At 37.9% G+C, this 18,685-nt stretch overlaps 1 protein-coding gene across 1 annotated transcript; it reads right to left on the bottom strand.

The window, feature by feature from the left end:
- Window positions 1-4,078: 4,078 nt before the first annotated feature.
- On the bottom strand, window positions 4,079-5,538 carry LOC5575106. Its single transcript, XM_001661778.2, has 2 exons — window positions 4,922-5,538; window positions 4,079-4,689 (listed from the first exon to the last, which is right to left on the bottom strand). Exons 1-2 carry the CDS (start codon window positions 5,188-5,190, stop codon window positions 4,371-4,373), a joined length of 588 nt encoding a protein of 195 aa, XP_001661828.1. The 5' UTR covers window positions 5,191-5,538; the 3' UTR covers window positions 4,079-4,370.
- Between the last annotated feature and the right edge of the window lie 13,147 nt (window positions 5,539-18,685).

The following is an 18,685-nucleotide window of genomic DNA, read 5'->3' as shown; positions in this document are numbered from 1 at the left end:
GGGAAATTTGCAGGAAAATGGCCCAGGGGGTCCAAAATATATAGGTTACCCAATTACGCGACTAGTTTACATGTTCTTCCAGTGGCGTTTCAAAAGATAGAATAATTTGCCACAGGAAATCCCTGAGCAGTCCAACGCTTCTACATCCTGTAATTTTTACAAGGAAAGTTTTCCATAAGACTTTCTCAGGGGCTTCTCCAGATATTTTTCGACTAGTTCTTCCACTGATTTTCCCTGTTTTTAATATAAACAGGTCTCTTTTTAGAGACTTGGTCTCTATTTTAATGAAAGATCTCTATTTTAATGGCAGGTCTCTAGATTCTCTATTTTGACCAAAATGGTCTCTAAAGTATCTTTTTTCCTTATTCTGATGCAAAATTGTACAGGCTACTATTCAACTGATTGTTCAAGAATTTTTACTCAAATTCTTCGAGGACAAGCTTGAAGAATTATCGTAATGATTTCTTCAGAAATTTCATCAGGGATCTCTCCGGAAATTATTCTACAGAATCCTCTACCTATGTCAGAAATGCTTCCATTGGTTTTTCAAAGGATGCTTTTAGAAAGTTTTTCAGAAATTGCTCCAGGGAATCCTTGAGCACTCCATGGCTACTGTATCTAGTAATTTCCACAAAGATTACTTTGACACTTTTCCAGACTTTCCTAGAATTTTTGAAAAAAAAACCCTGGCCGAATTTCTTCAAAAACCGGAATAAACCCTTGTGAATTTTCTCGACCTCGACATCTTTGGAAGATCTGCTAGAAAAACAACTAGAGAGTTCGGTTGAAGGATTATTGGATTAGTGGATCATACAGATATGTTTCCACTAATCGCCTTTTCATCTAAGGTTGCTTCCAAGCAGAGGCGCGTCCACATTCGAAACCATAGGAGGGACAAACGTTGGCAAACATTTTGTGCACAGTGAAGCTAAGAAAAATTTAAACCCTGGACTGGAAATTGAATGTGACTTTATTTGAGAGGGAAAGGCAAAGGGATGTAAGTGACATTTTGCATCCAAGCGTTCTAAGCATATTTTCAGTTGATATTATTTTTCCGCACAACAGAAAAAAATAACATAACTCTTAGAAGACTGGCTTTTTATTTTTACTCCCATAGATATAGAATGAAAAATTGCCGAAAAAACTTCAAAGTGGATTTTCCTATCTTTCCAAATGGCATGCGAATTGAGTTGGTCTTTCAACTGAAACTGGGAAATTTGCAGGAAAATGGCCCAGCATCCTTCAAAAAATTTTCAAGAATTGGTCTAGACATCTCTAGAAGAATATCTGGAGAGATCTTTGTAGGATGTTCTGAAAGTGTTCTTATTAAAATTACTATGATACCGTACACCCCCGTTAATTTGAACGATACCTCATGCAAACCATCGGGGTTCATTTGTAATTTGAACTTCTAGTCTCCCTAGAAACGTGTTTCTGGTAACCTCTTTCGCTGTTTTGTTTTGATTCTGCGCTCCGTTCCACAGCGTTCCTTTTCACTTTACTTCGTTCCACGAGGTAAATGACGTTTGAACTATTTTTAATCTAAACGCTGTGCAAATTAACGGGGTACAAATTAAAAAGTGTTCAGAATAAATGTGGTCAAACCAACGGAGGTACCCGGTACTTCCTAAAGCTTTTTCTCGGGTAGTCTGAGACGAAGAGCCTGTGGAACCGGTAATAATCTTTGAAGGTTTCTTTGGAGAGGCTTGCATTAGAATAGAGATCAAGTCATTTAAAATTTACGTGAAATACGACGGCTGCCCAAGCCATGGTGTCAAAATTGCTATCGGAGATCTCAACGCTCAGGTTGGCCAGGAGGAGGAATTTAGACCGATTATAGGGAAGTTCAGCGCTCACCAGCTTACGAACGAAAACGGCCTTAGACTGATTGATTTCGCCGCCTCCAAAAACATGGCCATACGTAGTACCACAGCCTCCCGTATCGGTACACCTGGAGATCACCCCAACAAACTGAATCGCAAATCGACCACGTTTTGATTGATGGAAGACACTTCTCGGACATTATCGACGTCAGAACTTATCGCGGCGCAAACATCGATTCTGACCACTACCTAGTGACGGTTAAAGTGCGCCAACGACTCTCCGTTGTGAACAACATTCGGTACCGACGCCCGCCACGGTACAATCTGGAACGACTCAAGCTACCCGAAGTCGCAACTGATTACGCACAAAGCCTTGAAGCAGCGTTGCCGGAAGAGGGAGAGCTCACCAAAGCCCCTCTTGAGGACTGCTGGAGTAGTCTCAAAGCAGCCATAAACAACGCAGCGGAAGGTGCCATTGGGTTCGTGGAAGCAAATCGACGGCACGGTTGGTTCGACGAGGAATGTCAGACGGTTTTGGACGAGAAGAATGCAGCGCGGGCGATGATGCTGCAGCAAGGCACCCGTCAAAACGTGGAACGATACAAACAGAAGCGAAGACAGCAAACCCATCTATTCCGGGATAAAAAAGCGCCGCCTGGAAGAGTTGGAGTGCAAAGAGATGGAGCAGCTGTATCGTTCTCAAGAAACACGAAAGTTCTACAAGAAACTAAATGCATCCCGCAAAGGCTTTGTGCCGCGAGCCGAAATGTTCCGGGATAAGGGTTCATTCAAATATTACGTAACGCAAAATTTTCCAATTTTGGACCCCCTCCCTCCCCCACGTAACAGCTTTTGTATGGAAAATTTTACATTTTTGTATGAACCGTAACACTATGAAAGACCCCCTCCCTCCCCCTGTTGCGTTACGTAATATTTGAACAATCCCTAAGGATGGAGGTATCTTGACGGACGAACGTGAGGTGATTGAAAGGTGGAAGCAGCACTACGATGAACACCTAAGGGAGACGTGCCAACTCCCACAATAGGTGAAGTTAAGGATGCTATCAAACAGCTCAAGAACAACAAAGCAGCTGGAAAGGATGGTATTGGAGCGGAACTTATTAAAATGGGCCCGGATAGGTTGGCCACTTGTCTGCACCGATTGATAGCACTCTTTCTAATAGCTGTATTTCTCTATCTCTCTGCGGCATTATAGTGCAAACATCAGCAGTTCTAACTATCGCTAGAATTGAATAATCGACTTAACCGCTTACCACAGTGGTATCCATACGGTCGAATACTACCTCATCCAATGAAGTTGCCTGATGTAGTTCCGGGGGGGATCGAGGCACAGGAGCAGTAGGGAAAGTTTTTTAGTGGTTAAGCACGCCTAACGTGAGTCCCACACCGTGCCAACCAGGCCCATGGCACGGGACGACTTTTAGCGTAGTCAACATCTCCATGTGTTTACTCATTTTCGGGTTATTTGAATCGAGAGTGCAATCAGAATGCGAAGTTTTGTTTGATGTTTATGATCCATAATCGAGCAAGTGTCGCAATCGAATCACTGATTGCTTGCTTAGAGGCTTTCAGGATGCCTTTTAATGTTTGCTCTCCTTCCAAAACCATCGAAATGTTGAATGTGCTTCAACTTTTCGGCACATTATTAGCTAATTTAACAATATCAAAAATTGATAATCAAACCATAGCAAACAATTAAACAAAACAATGGTCTTTATTTTCACAGTTCTTACAACTGACAGTGGGCGATATTCAATTATCGCCCGGGACATCCTGGCTACGAAGAACACTGTGTATCGATATATGGTTGTCATGGGCCTGGTGCCAACACACAACAGGCCTGGCTTTTGAAGCTTTTTTGTACCCTACTAACAAAAAAAAACTACCTCATCCATCACTAACAAAACACTCCTACCTCCAAAGGTAGCTGTGGGAAATGCAGGAGATTCTCCGGTTTTCTAGTAACAACAGCTAACTAATCAACTTCCTTCCTCTCCCCGGTGGACATAAGGACGTGGCCGGCGCCGTTATCAATCGAAAAAAATACCAAGAGTAGTGTGATTGTACATTGAAGATGGAAAAAAGCTAAAACCCAAGCTTCATCTGAGTGGTTCTCTGTGCAATATCACTATCCTGATTGATCACGGAGTAGCAACTACGAAGTGTATGTTCCATCAGTAGTTGATCGTTGATTTTATTTTTTGAACATTTCTCGAGCAACTTCTCTAGTAAAATTTCCATGAATTCATTTAAGAATACAAGAGCAATTATTTTATTTATTCTTTCAATCATTCCTACACAAAATTTCTTCTGGTATTCCGTCCGATGTTTTTCGAGGAATTCTGCTGAAAAAATTCCAAAAAGGAAGTTGAAACTATTTCTGGTTGAAGTTGAAACTATTCTATTTCTCCAGAATGAGAAATAGGTTTATTTTCCCGCTTAAAATGAAAGAACACTCGCTCGTTTACAAATTGTAATTCTTAATTTTAGGCACAGAAATATTCGTCCAATATTCAATGATCGGTTTCATTTGCAGCAACAGAATCGACAGCATACGTGCGGTTCGGATTCGGCCTCCTTGAGCAGTTTCCGATTGGTGGTGGTCTTCTGGGGTGCCCAAGGCATTCGCTCCTCCGGGACGACTTTGTTCGGTTTGTAGGCGGCGGAACGGTTGGTACAGGCGCTGCAACGAATCGTTCGCCCCGAAGACGATTCCGGAGTTTCCGACTCGGCGCCGGTATCGTCCAGGGGTCTGGCCGAAGATCGACGTCGTCCCTGGTCGATTGATGGTGTTGCCCCGGTCGTTTTTGGACGTATCGGATAGATGTACTCGCGGCTTAGGAAACTGAAAGCAAGGCGTTTATGTTAAAATTTCAATGATCGTAAGACCATGAGCAATGATTGGTCTCTTTTTGTAGGCAAGACATTTTTAAAGTAGGTAGGTACTACTTCAATTGCAATGCGCATATCGTAGACGAAACCAATCGCGCCCAATTTCTTACACAGTTGTTTAGGATCCCAAATGCACCCGAAAAACGTTGATTTGAATGATCACGACGACTCGCCCCCATACTCACTTAGGTCTAGCGTGCGTCCAAATGTTGTCCAGTCGCTTCTTGCTCATGATCGCCCCCAGGCGTTGCAGTAGCCGAATGTTGTCCCGTTCTATCTTCTCCGTGCGTTCCCGTTCCTTCTGGAGCTTTTTCAACTTCTGCGTAATGTGTGCCCGGGCCGGCGGTGGATGAAAATCGATGGCCGGAACTGCCGTTTCCACCTTGATCCGATGGTTGTAGTAACGCTGCATCTGCCACGGGCGGATCAGCAGTTTTTCCTTCTTGGTCAACATGACTCCGGTCACGGTCTAATTACCTCCAAAATCCGTATCAAGTTCACAGTCACAGAAGGATTCAGGCGTACACGGGCAAGGTCCTTGCTGTTTGGTGCATCGGAATGGATAAACAGTTACCGTTGCTCCCCATGGATACTTCACTTCGAGAGATGGACAGACACGCGAATTTGAATATTGCGCGCAGCTGTGGGGGCAGTTATAAATAATTATGGGTGCTAGGCAGCAATATCTACGAATTTGATGTTCTGCACTTCCAGGCAGTCAGGTCCCCAATAAATAGCCATCATGTTGGTCTGTGATAAGCGATTTGTGTGGTAAGCAACAGAGTGTTATATGGACTCGGCTGTACATTCATCTATTTTTAGGAGTTTATTGACACCGGTACTAGGCAACATTGAACTATAAATGCCGTTGGTATGCATTCATAGACTAAAGGGAATTTTGATGGTACACGTAGGCTTATCAGATGGTGTCCTTTGGGGGGCATGTCCTCCTTTTTGACCACTTGTCCTCCAGTCCCCCTTGGTGATGAAAACGCCCGATAAGAGAAAAAATACAATATAAGTGAGTTTATATTGTACTTTATCTCTATTCATCTGACTTTACGTCTCTGTCATAATTTCTATTTCTAACAGCTCGAAGATTTATCATAAAATTTCTATATATTTCTTTCTTAAACAAAGTTAGGCAAAGACTCAAAATGTAATTAGCCTTTGATTATTACATTGTATGTTTTTATTTTATCACTCATTACGTATAAGACTTTATTTAGGTATTTCAATTATTTTTTTTGTTTTATTGATGTACAAGGGGGTCAGGGGCCAAGTCTCTAGCATAAGTTTGAAAACTCACGCCGTCCATAATACACCGAGGGGGTTTTGGAGTTTGGGAAGTCGGCAACGCAACATCTTTGACCAGAAGGTTCTTTAAGTTTTTCTTCTACTCTTGACTTCCAATACACGTATGAATGATGCAAGGCCAAAAGAACATGAATCAGTCACACATATAGCGGTAGTGAAGTGTTTTACCTAAGGATATGGAAAAGGAGGGATTTTGTGTGTTTTTTTTTGTAAATAGCTCTGTGGAACAAGTTTGTTATTAGTTAAAAATTTAGTTGATCTTATTCACCTCGCAATCAGTAATAAGAATATTTACAGAAACATAATACTTATCTTTTCTCGGCCAATACGCTGCCATGTCTTTCCTCGGATGATTTTTCCTCGTTGTAATGGCGGGTTAGATATGAAAACAAGGATTGCTTTATTGCTGTATTGACCTACAATGAAATCATACAAAATTCGCTCTTTGGATTCCCATGATAACAATCCCCATGCAGCTTCCGAGAAACTCCATGGCAATGATCACCATGTGCGGCATTCAGGACATCTCAACACTACTGATGACGAACAACAGAAAATGAATCCAAAGAGCAAAAACCTTAATGTTTCAATGTAGGACAATCCAGCTTTATTGCATGTGAGAAGTTTTTAGTGATATTCTCACAACGGCCATTCAGAATGGTTCGACGGATGTGGATAAAAGATCATTATGATTAAATTAACGCGACGACATGTTAGTAAGCTCAAAACGATTATTGTAGTTGCTGCAACTTTTAATTTAAATAGTTAAGCTAAGGGTCGGTTATTGTATATAGCTTTATAGAAGCTATATACAAGAAGCACGAACGCGAAGTAATGACCTTCCATCCCATCTTCAAGTGCTCCCCACAAGCACAACACTTTAGAACGTCTATATTGTAAGGGTTCATTCAAATATTACGTAACGCAAATTTTGCCAATTTTAGACCCCCTCCCTCCCCCACGTAACAACTTTTGTATGGAAAATTTTAAATTAACACTGTGTAAGACCCCCTCCCTCCCCCTGTTGCGTTACGTAATATTTGAATGATCCCTAACTTGTTCACACAAGAAATCTGCCTCGACCGAGTTGGCAGAACGCGCCCGTACCCCTTTTTGAACCAAAGGACAGGGTATTTAGGTACCGTAATTCGGGGTGTAGTTGATCAGCGGGGAGAAGTTGATCATTCCCGTACCCACATGTATAGACTGTTATAAGAGCTATGCCACGATTTCAATTATCACAATTTATGAGTTGTGGCATTACCTGATAGCTACTCTTGATTTTCATAAATTCGGTTTGGCATTCAAGGTAATTATTTAATGGAAAAACAGATTTTTTAGGAAATGTTTCATGAACTGTTGAAGGGTTCTTCTCCAAACAATCAACTTTTTCCACGGCTATACAAAGCTACAGTTTTAATAAACTGTTTCATACATTCCAGATATGTTTTGTGTACCCAGTTTCGAATTTGTATTGATGATACAAATTCTTATTTTACAGAAAAAATGATCTTTTTGCAAGAGGGTTGCTAACTTCAAAGAGAATTGCCTACCTTTAGGCGTTTAATGTGGTGTAATCTGTAAATCACAACTTTCAATTAAAAAATTACCCGATTTATCAATAAGTTGTAAGATTTTTAAATCTTAATTCAGATTCAGAGACCCCAAGTTTAGTGAATAGCATACTTCTTTATTTTAGGAAACCTATCGCAGTAATTGATCAACTTCACCCCGGAATCAAAAACACCGCTTTTTGATCTCCAAAAATTGTTTTTGTTATTACGATAACAATTTGTCAAAATTTTATTTGTATAATTCGTTAAACATTTAACCAGTACAGGTTTTAAAAATATTTGGATGATAATACATGCATCCCACTAGGAATTATAGCATAGAATCGCTCAAAAGTGATCAACTTCCCCCCAGTTTACGGTATTTCAATTATTTAGAACTAAATTTCACTTTCTTTACTAATTCACTATGAAAATTGATTTGTTTACTTCTAAAATATCAATCATATACCATCAGTGCACCAGTATCCGCTCATGCCCCTATTTCCGGTCACTAGTGTAAAAATTTTTTGCCCGAATATATTCTATTGATATTAACAACTTTCAAATGAAGTCATCTAACATTATTTTCATTTGATAAAATAATTATTTATATTGAAAACACAAAACCTCGTGAGCGGTTATTGGATCACTAGGTATTTCTGTGTTCCAATAATCGCTCATGCAAAAAATTAAACAAATTTTTAAAGAAATGTCGAATTTAGTATATGGCCTTCTTTATCGCAATAGTAGATATGGTTTGACCATAAAAAATATCAGGATAAATAACGAAATTTGAAATAATGCATTTTTTAGTAAGTTCGTCACGAAATCTGTTTATATATAGGAACACTTAGATGCAGTAACAAATGCAATTTAATATTTTTTTATGAAAGTTTTTCAAATTCTTTTTATTTTGTCGCTGATTACTTATACTTGGAGCTACATTGTGACATAAAAATAGTATTGATCGACACAACAGTTATTTTATAATAAACATTCAAACACATAACTTCCCTTAAATGAGCGGAATCTGGTGCACGGATGGTAGCAAACAAAAGAAGAATAATGATTGGGTCCGTATGTTAGCTCTCTGGCATCCTCTCTAAATAGAAAAGGAAAAAAGAATACGATCTAAAGATATATAAAAAAATAGTAAGAAAAGCGGAGGCAGGTATAAGAATCCGTATAGTAAGATCCGAAATTTTGAAAGATAAAAATACATATCTCATGGGATAAGATTTATTTTACCACTAGTTGATGAAATATTTTTTTTTAATTATTTGGATTTTCCTCTCTCATGTAGTCGGGTTTCAGACATACCGTGCAAGCACCATATTCTGAACGGTTAAGAAAATGCAATTTGAATAACTTAAATTATTAAGGATTTTAACAGCTGGGATATTGGTTTGTCGTGCCGTTGCCTTTGTCTAATATCTAAATAAACGTATAGGGTAGGTGTACCAGTTATGGCCATAGTGGTTCCCTATTTCGCCATACGTGATATCTTGAATGCCTTCACATTTTGAAAAATCATTCAGAAAGATTAAAAATGTAAAAGTTATCCATATTTTGCATATGGCCAAATAGGGATCCACTATAGCCATAACTGGTACACTTTCCCTAGATTAAAATAAAACGCCCATCAATTATCAGTTATTTAAAAAATCATATGTTAGTCTGACGCATGCATGTTCCTAATTATGGACGCCATATACATCAATGGTCCTAATTATGAACACACACACACATTATTCCTTATTATGAACAGCAAACGAACATTACACATAATATTTGTTGAATGAACAACTTTATAATGTATTTTAGTTTTGAAATGTTACAATGAATCATATTTCGAACTGACAGTGTACTATTTTGGATGGATGGAACAATGAATGTTCAATTCAAGGAACGGACTGTTCTGAATATGGCGTTGTCTATAATATGGTACTGGCATGGTACCAGGATAGATGATATTTTGACTTTGTAAAGAGAAGTCAACAACACCATTAACCCCTCTACCAGCAGCTTCATTTTTTACAACAAAAAACTATTCAAATCGCGATATTTTTTTTTGTTTCTCGATATCTTTGCACATTTCGATGTTCCTTGGGAGACCGATAATCCCCACACAAAATTTATTTTACCTCCATTTTCTTTTAAGTCAAAAATAAAAAAAATAAACGATCATATAAATCAGTCGATGTGGGGCCCAGATAGCCGTAGCGGTAAACGCGCAGCTATTCAGCATGACCATGCTGAGGGTCGTGGGTTCGAAACCCGCTGGTCGAGGATCTTTTCGTAAAGGAAAATTTCTCGATTCCCAGGGCCTACAGTATCTTCGTACCTGTCACACACATACACACAGGAGGATTTTTTTATTTCCGTACAAAGTGGGCCGAAGGGTCTCAGATTTTCATGAAACTTTTTCCACAGGCAGGGCTCATCAATATTTAAATAAAAAAAATGAGAAAAATTCAGGGTCGCTTATTTTTCCGGAAAACTGTTTTGTTTTGATTCTGCGTTCCGTTCCACAGCGTTCCATCTCACTTCACTCCGTTCCATGAGCTAAATGACGTTTGAACCATTTTTAATCTGAACGATGTGCAAATTAGCGGGGTACAGATTAAAAAGTGTTCAGATTAAATGTGGTCAAACCAACGGGGGTACCCGGTATGCTCCAACTCGTGGAAAATTCTCAAAACATATTTTTGAGAAGATAATTTCATAAGCTTTAATCGCTGAAATTTTTGAAATGGTATTTTTTTTTTTGTTTTTGAGTTATGGCCAATTTTGTAAAAAATGTTCAAATGTGCCATTTTGAGCCTTTCCTTTGAAAAATCATAACTCAAGAAAGAAGCATCGTAGAAACAAAATTTTTTTTATCCACCGTTGAGAAAATTCGTAATGAAAAGCCGAAAAAACTATGTTCCAATTAGTGGAGAACTTTCAAAAATATATTTTTGAGAAGGTAATTTCATAAGCTTTAATCGCTCAACACAACTCGGCTCACACAACTCGGCACATAACGTCCACAAAAAATAAATCATAATTTACTCCTAATAGGGTGCCGGTGCCATTAGTGGACTACCTAAGCTATAAAAAATCATAACAAAATAACGGAAAGCCTTTTAACAGAGATCTTTTGGCGTCAACAGAAACTTTCATCCTCTATTATATGGGAAAAATATAAGAAGAGTGATAAAACTATTTTTTTAACATAAAATCGCTTGAGCCACTATTGGTACACAGTTGCGCTACTGCTCCAGTAGTAGACGTTCGGGAATGATACAAGGAATTTTACAATGGTACAAAATGGTACATTTTAACAAAGGTTTAACATTCTTTCCTCGGAACAGCAACTAATATTTTTCAAATGAAGCATAAAGATCATCTCTGGGACTTATGTTCATTTTTTTACATCCATTTTAAAAACTGCTCCCATCCGTTGATCTACTACTGGAACACGACGGCAACTATTGGTGCAAGGGAACAAATTTTTTTGCGTAAACTTAATTATTTATATGATTTTTTGATAAAAAGCTGAAATTTGGTAAATCGGCTAAACTAGAGGCGATCTATCCACCAAAAATAGCCCATGTCGTTTTTATCAAAAAATGTGCGTTTTTTCCATAGTCCAATCTACTGGTACATTACAACCATTTGTACCGGCACCCTAACCAATATCATAAAATACTAGGCGGGTTGCAGCTATGATTTTAGGCAGGGTTATTTTGAAAATTTATTTTAGAATTTTTACAATTTCGTGCACAGAATGCCTATAGAGATAGTGGAAGAACGAACTGATGTGAAAAAGAATTAAAACAATAGACAAAACTTAATGTGAAGCTTATTTTTGTATCCTAAATCTTATAAGATTTTCGTAGTAGAATCAACATTTCAGATTTTCATGAATATATGAAGCATAAAACCAGATTTTAGCACTGTTTTCACAGTGATGGCTAGTTGAAGTATACTTTATCAAGTCTTAAGGTTATCAGGATCAATTGAAATGCAATGAATTATTCTTACTTCGTAGGTATTTTAACAAAAACATTTTTCGAACATTGTTAACTAAATTTTTACTTGAAGTTGTGACACTTTTCAAAAAAACACTGTTAAAACATGGCTGATTTTCTCAGCCTTGGATCGACTAATATTTTAAAATTAGGCGCCAGTACAACCGTAATGTTATATTCTTTGGAGAGCCTGAGCGAAATTTTAGCGAAACAATCTGAAAACTATTCATTTTTAACAAAATATTCATTCATTCAAGTCCACGTGCAAAAGTTTGCGTTCACCTACGACGCATGCGAATTATTTGTGTAAACAACTCAGCCGTTTTTCATCCAATTTCAATAGTTAATGGCATATACGTTAATTATGAGGCGCACATACAGTATCGGACATATAAAATGCACCAAACCCATTTTCCCATACAAAATGTTTCCCAACCCATTTTTTCTGTGACGAACTACAAATTAGGGGAATTCGGGGTAAAACCGACACCCTAAGCTTGTTGATAAAATTTATGTACTTTCGCTTGTTAAACGAACCCAAAATTGTTGTAGAATCACATATTGGTTATAAATCTATCAATCCTTGCGATCACTGGATGATATATTAAGCTTATATAGTGATTTAAATCAAATTGAAATTTCATCATTTTTAGGTGAGACAATTTAGAGTGCGGGTAAGATCGACACCCTGTTGGGGTAAAACCGACACTTCCATTTTGAGTAGAATTTATACGTTGTGAACATCACCATCACAATGCATATTTAAAAGAATGCTTTAAACGTGACTTTCGACATTTATGACCCAAGGGATTAATCACATATTACGTAAATTATTGAGGAGAGGCCAAAGATACACTAAATATATGTGAAAATTTCAAATGTCCCATGCTAAGGTTACAAAGTTTGGGTGAATACACATGGATATTATTAATTTGTGTGCATGGAATGCTTACGAAGATGAAGTTGTAGCGAATGATTGGTTTTGAAAATAAATACTGTTTTATTTTAACAAAACAGAAAAGTGTTATTATTTTTAGATGATAAAAACTGTCGAACCTCATATTTTGTAAATAAACAATAAGATTAATTTATGTGTAAATATTTCAAATTCTATTAATTCTTCAATTTAAAATGAGAAAATTTACTTCAAGCTTCATCAAATTAGTTGAAACGTGATAACATAGAAATATTTTGTTGATACTTAATGATAGCTTGTGGCAAGTCATATAGTGTAATATTTTACATATTAACAAATTCGCCGTCCATGAACTTCACTGTAATTCGAAAATAAAGACTCACATAAACTACAGAGATAGTCTTCCGATTAGAAAGATTCCCTGAAGTTAGATTATGAAGTAAAGAAAGGTGTCGATAATACCCCAAATGAAAGTGTCGATCTTACCCCGAGTGGACATTTATTTTTCAATAGCGTTTTCAGCTGTCGAAAAACCAAAAATTAATTTCTCCTTCATGTTGTATCAACGTAATAATAGTAAATGATGATGTAGACGCAAAACAAAAAACGACATTATAAAAATTTCACATGCGAAATAGTTAAAGAATAACAGCGAAATATTGCAACTGCTGTTGCTTCTATGTTATCCAATATGGTTTTATTATTTATTTTGGCAGTCTATTGGTAGCGTCAGTTGTAATGTCATTCGAAACACAACATTTCACAAGTTAAGATAGAGCGTGGTGGAAATTGCATGAAAATCTGCTCAAAACATGAAAAATCAAAGGGTGTCGAGCTTACCCACAGTGTCGGTTTTACCCTGATTTCCCCTACTTAAATTTTCGATAATTATTAAAAAAGTTGTGTGAAAATTATTGATTCAAAAGTTACAGATAGGTTGAAATTTGACATAAAAAATGTACCAAGACAAAAAGTGATGTAGCAAAAAAATTTTTAATCAATAGTTTTCACACAACTTTCTCAAAGGTCATTGAAAATTGAGGTAATTTGAGGTAGTTCGTCACAGAAAAAAATAAAAATAATCGATTGAGAAACGGCGGAGATATAGCTCCCTGAAATTGACCATTTTGTATGGGGAAACGGTTTTGGTGCATTTTATATGTCCGATACTGTAATTGGTATAAGATTTCACTGAATTTTCGTGTTTTTCTAGTGAACCCAAACTTTTACACGATACACCATATTAAGGCGTGAACCCAAACTTTTGCACGATGACTTGAATGACTAATTTATTATAAATATAAATATAGTTTTAAAATTTTCTCGACAAAATTTTACTAGGGCTTTTCAAGGAATATAAGATTACGGTTCTAATGACACACTAATTCACAATTTCAATTGATCCAATACTAAAAAAATAGTAGGGGAACATGGTCCAATTCGGACCTAGTAACAGTTTTTTGGCCATATCTTTTCAGCATGATGGACGGCAAGAAAAGTGTTATGTTTTCTTGAAAGTCTGATTTAGCGCGAGCATTTTTCTCTCAGAGAGTTTTGTGATATGTCTTACCAGGACATGGCTAGACATGTTTGTACAAAATTCTCCAAAAGGTCCGAATTGGACCAACCCTGTTCCAATTCGGACCCCCCATGTTCTAATTCGGACCACCCTATATTTTATCGTTTTATTATATGGTACTTATTAAATATAACTCCGATTTGTTTGGTATCAAAGCTTGTTGAACTTCTTCTATAAGCGCAAGCATAAAAAAATAACTCAATGTGTGAGAAATGCCAATTTAGTTCGAGTCAGGACTAGCTCAAGTAAAATGTGAATTTCATTAAAAAAACATGGGTGAAATCCGAAACTTGTTCAAAACTGAGTATAGCAAACTTTCTCAAACGGTTCTACCCCATTACCCCGAATGCCATTAACCAGAACGCCATTACCCCGAATTCCAAAACCCCGAATGACATTACCCCGAATTCCAATATCGCGGGGAAATGTCATCAATATCATCATGTCATGATAATTGTAAATTCGGGGAAATTGCATTCGGGGTGATGGAATTCGGGGTAATGGTACATTCGGGGTAATGGAATTCGGGGTGATGGCAATCGGGGAAATGGCATTCGGGGTAATGGGGTAGAATCTCTCTAACTCGATTTTAAACTGACCATCGTGTATGGAAGATAAAAAGATAAAGAACACATTTTTTTTAATTCTGGAGCTTTTTGTTATATTGCTAAAATTCATTGGAAAAAACCATTTTTGCTTAGAATATAGTAAAATTTGTCATGAAAATATCGGGTTTAAAAGGTGAACTTGTTCGGGAAACTGAAAGAGACAGCATCAAGTCTCGGGACAACAAGTTGGAGTAGTATTGACATACACTTTAGGGTCAAAGTACGCTATATTAAAGTGATTTTAAAATTAAGCTAAACTTCAAATTTTCATGTTCCAAACACATTATATCAGGTAAGGAGAAGTTGATTGTATTGTTCTCAGCACTCGTAATCGTTTTTGTACCGTATTGTCAAACAAATTTTTAAAGCTGTATTCAAAATAGGCTGTGGTATTAATGGAGATGCTTTTCAAGTAGCTGATTTCTTTTTTTGGGTAGTCTGCCGGATTTCTTAGATTTTTTCGAAGACTATTTCTTGATTGCAACAGAAACAAAGGTACCATTCATCAATATTACAACTTCTGTGATTTTCTAGCAAGCCGAGAAGACTTTCACGGGGTGGAGCTTATGAAATAGAGTTACTACTTTTGGAAAATAAGGAGGTCCGTATTGAACCATATTAAAAGGTCCGGATTGGACCAACAAACATTTTGAGATTTTCAAACTAGCTGAGCACGAACAGTTCATAGACATATCAAAACCATATGGTCAGGTGAAAGCTTAGGCTTAGGGGATTCGATTATAAAATAACACAGAAAGATTGGAAAATTATTGTCAATTGCAGAAGCTTGGAAATAATGCTAACCGATAGCACACTAAAGCCCTTCAAAACAACAAACTAATATAAAAATCAAACGAATTAACTGAATGGCGTCAAATGTATTGTGTTAGATCCTAGCCAGACGGTGGGTAGAAAAACGGTACACACGATCTTTACAATAGCGTAAGTATTGAGAAATGCTTGATGGTCCGAATTAGAACAGGATCCGAATTAGACCAGCTTCCCCTAATGTTTTCCCAGTTTTTTTTTTTTTTTTTGGAAAAATGTTACAAATTTAAGTAAAAATTTAGTTAACAAAATTCAAAAAATGTTTTTGTCGAAATACCTACGAAGTAAGAATAATTCATTGTCTTTTGAATGAGCCATAGAGAGTTGAAATTAGACGTGTAACCACAGATACATGGACAAAACGCTTTTGTATGTTTTTGAGGGGGCGAACCCAAACTTATGCATGGGGGTGACCTCTAGTGAAGAAAAAAGTGAATAGAATTATCCATTATAAAGAAGTAGGGTGGAGTAATTATTTGAATGCAGTATCCCTAATATTGAAACTGAAACAAGCGCTTAGGATTTCATTGAGAAATTTCTGGGAGAGTCTTTGAAGTAATATCTGGAGTACAGTAGCTACACTATCATGGGACATTTGCGTTTGAATTACATGTGAAATAGAGTGACTAATAATAATCGTGAATAGGTGACCCATAATAGTGTGAGCAGTGTAATTTCATAAGGCATTTTCAACAATTTGTGGTTGAATTCTTGAAGATAACTCTCCAGCAAAACCTATAATTTTAAAAAGAATTCTGGACGGAATCTTAAGCAGATTTCTGAACAGGATTCATTTAAATATTATTCACAGATTTCAAGGCAACATTTTGATTTTGAGCAAAATAAAAAAAGCATGTGCTAGATGTTGACATAATTTTGAGTACAATCGTAACAGAATTCTGGTCGTTTCGATTTTTTTGAGTGTACAACAAGACAGACTAAACTTACAAAATTGGAGAAACAGGATTCAAAATGCTCAGATTGACAATAAAAATATCATAATCTTTTAAGTTTTTTCTTACATTTTCCAATTGGGAATTAGTTTTCTTCCAGAGCCTTTTAGAAATAAGATTGGTCTTTATTACAGTTAAATTTAATGCAAAACCATCTATGTAGGTCCTATTGAAACGCTTCGTAAAGGTTACCGAAAAATCCACGTAGCTCGTACGTTTAGCGACGGTGGAATGGACGAACTTCCAAAGTTCATGCGTTCATTCTGGGCTACCTATGATTTACGTAAGAGCTACGTGAAAAGTGCGATGGAAAAAAATCACGTATGTTTTCACGTAACAATGACGTTTGGATTATTTTGAGTGTAGCCTTCGCGTGCTATGATAATCAATAATCAAATTTTGATAGAGGTTATAAATCACGTATAAAGAAGTAATGCAGGGATTCTTCGGTATTCAAAACATATTTACCTTCAAATCAATCTTACAGTGTTTAAAGCAGCCGCAGCTTCTGAAGTTCTTCAAAAATCAAACGGGCGCCATCTTAGGATTTGAGCTCAACACCGAATGTACGTACAATATGCAGATGTCAAAATGAACTTAGGCACCTACGTGAATTCCACGTAAGTGCGATAGGTAACCTCAGTAAACATTACCGAGTCACTATTTGGTGGCTATGAATGGTTTAGTGATCTTTATCTTAGTCAGGTGAAGTGGAGGTAAAATGAATTTGGAATGATCTACGTGATTTTTCACGTAGCAACATTTTTTTTGAGTGAAGCAGATTTCATCGACGGCCGCTCGACACACGGATTAGATCTTTTCCGTGCGGCAAATCCTCCAGAAATGCCGTGAGTACCAGGTCCCTACGCACCATTTGTTCATCGATTTCAAGGCGGATTACGACAGTATTGACCGTGTAAAGCTTTGGAAGATCATGGACTAGAACGGCTTTCCCGGGAAGCTCACAAGATTGATTAGAGCAACGATGGACGGTGTGCAAAACTGCGTGAAGATCTCGGGCGAACACTCCAGTTCGTTCGAGTCTCGGCGGGGAATACGACGCGACAGGGCGACGGACTTTCGTGCCTGTTGTTCAATATTGCGCTTGAAGGTGTCATGCGGAGAGCCGGACTTAACAGTCGAGGCACGATTTTTACGAGATCCGGCCAATTTGTTTGCTTCGCGGACGACATGGACATTATTGAAAGACAATTTGAAACGGTGGCAGATTTGTTCACCCGCCTTAAACGCGAAGCAACAAGAGTCGGGCTAATGGTGAATGCGTCGAAAACAAAGTACATGCTGGAAGGCGGAACTAAGCACGACAGAGCCCGCCTAAGAAGCAGTGTTACGATAGGTGAAGATACCTTCGAGGTGGTGGACGAGTTCGTCTACCTCGCATCCTTGTTGACGGCTGACAACAATGTTAGTCGGGAAATACAAAGGTGCATCATCAGCGGAAGTGTGCCTACTATGGACTCCAGAAGAAACTGCAGTCAAGAAAGATTCACCCCCGCACCAAGTCCGGTAGTTCTCTATGGGCATGAGACGTGGACTATGCTCGAGGAGAACTTGCAAGCTCTTGGGGTTTTCGAGCGCCGAGTGCTAAGGACGACCTTCGCCGGCGTGCAGGAGAACGGCGTGTGGCGGCGAAGGATGAACAACGAGCTCGCTCAACTCTACGACGAACGCAGTATCCTGAAGGTAGCTAAAGCTGGAAGGATACGCTGGGCAGGGCATGTTGCAATAATGCCGGACTACAACCCTGTAAAGATGGAGTTCGCTACGAATCCGGTCGGAACAAGAAGACGTGGGCGCAGCGAGCTAGGTGGATTGACCAGGTGCACCAGGACCTGGAGAGCGTGAGTTGCAGTCGATGATGGAAAGAAGCAGCCATGAACCGAGTGAATTGGCGAAATGTTGTTGGCGTGGTTTCATCAAGATAATTGATGTAAAGCCAAATAAATAAATAAATAATAACTCCTCATAGATAGAGCTTATGAGGTCGGACAACCAGCCGATGGACATTTCTTCGTCTTTCCAAGTTGAGTTATCTCACTAAGTTGAGCTTTCGATTCTCATCATTTCATACACTAACTCAAAAATGATCGGACGCAAAAACTTGAATTTCAATAGAAAGAGACATAAGGGCATTGGTCATCAATCGAATAATCGTGTG

Source organism: Aedes aegypti, chromosome 3 (assembly GCF_002204515.2).
Source record: "Aedes aegypti strain LVP_AGWG chromosome 3, AaegL5.0 Primary Assembly, whole genome shotgun sequence".
In the NCBI taxonomy this organism is placed as follows: domain Eukaryota; kingdom Metazoa; phylum Arthropoda; class Insecta; order Diptera; family Culicidae; genus Aedes; species Aedes aegypti.
Note: the sequence above shows the minus strand (reverse complement) of the source record. Positions and strands in the feature narration are given on the sequence as shown.

Coding starts and splice junctions, on each gene's coding strand:
- LOC5575106 (XM_001661778.2), bottom strand. CDS start 5,190: ATGTTGACCAAGAAGGAAAAACTGCTGATCCGCCCGTGGCAGATGCAG. Junction 4,690..4,921: donor TGGACGCACGCTAGACCTAA/GTGAGTATGGGG, acceptor CCTTGCTTTCAG/TTTCCTAAGCCGCGAGTACA.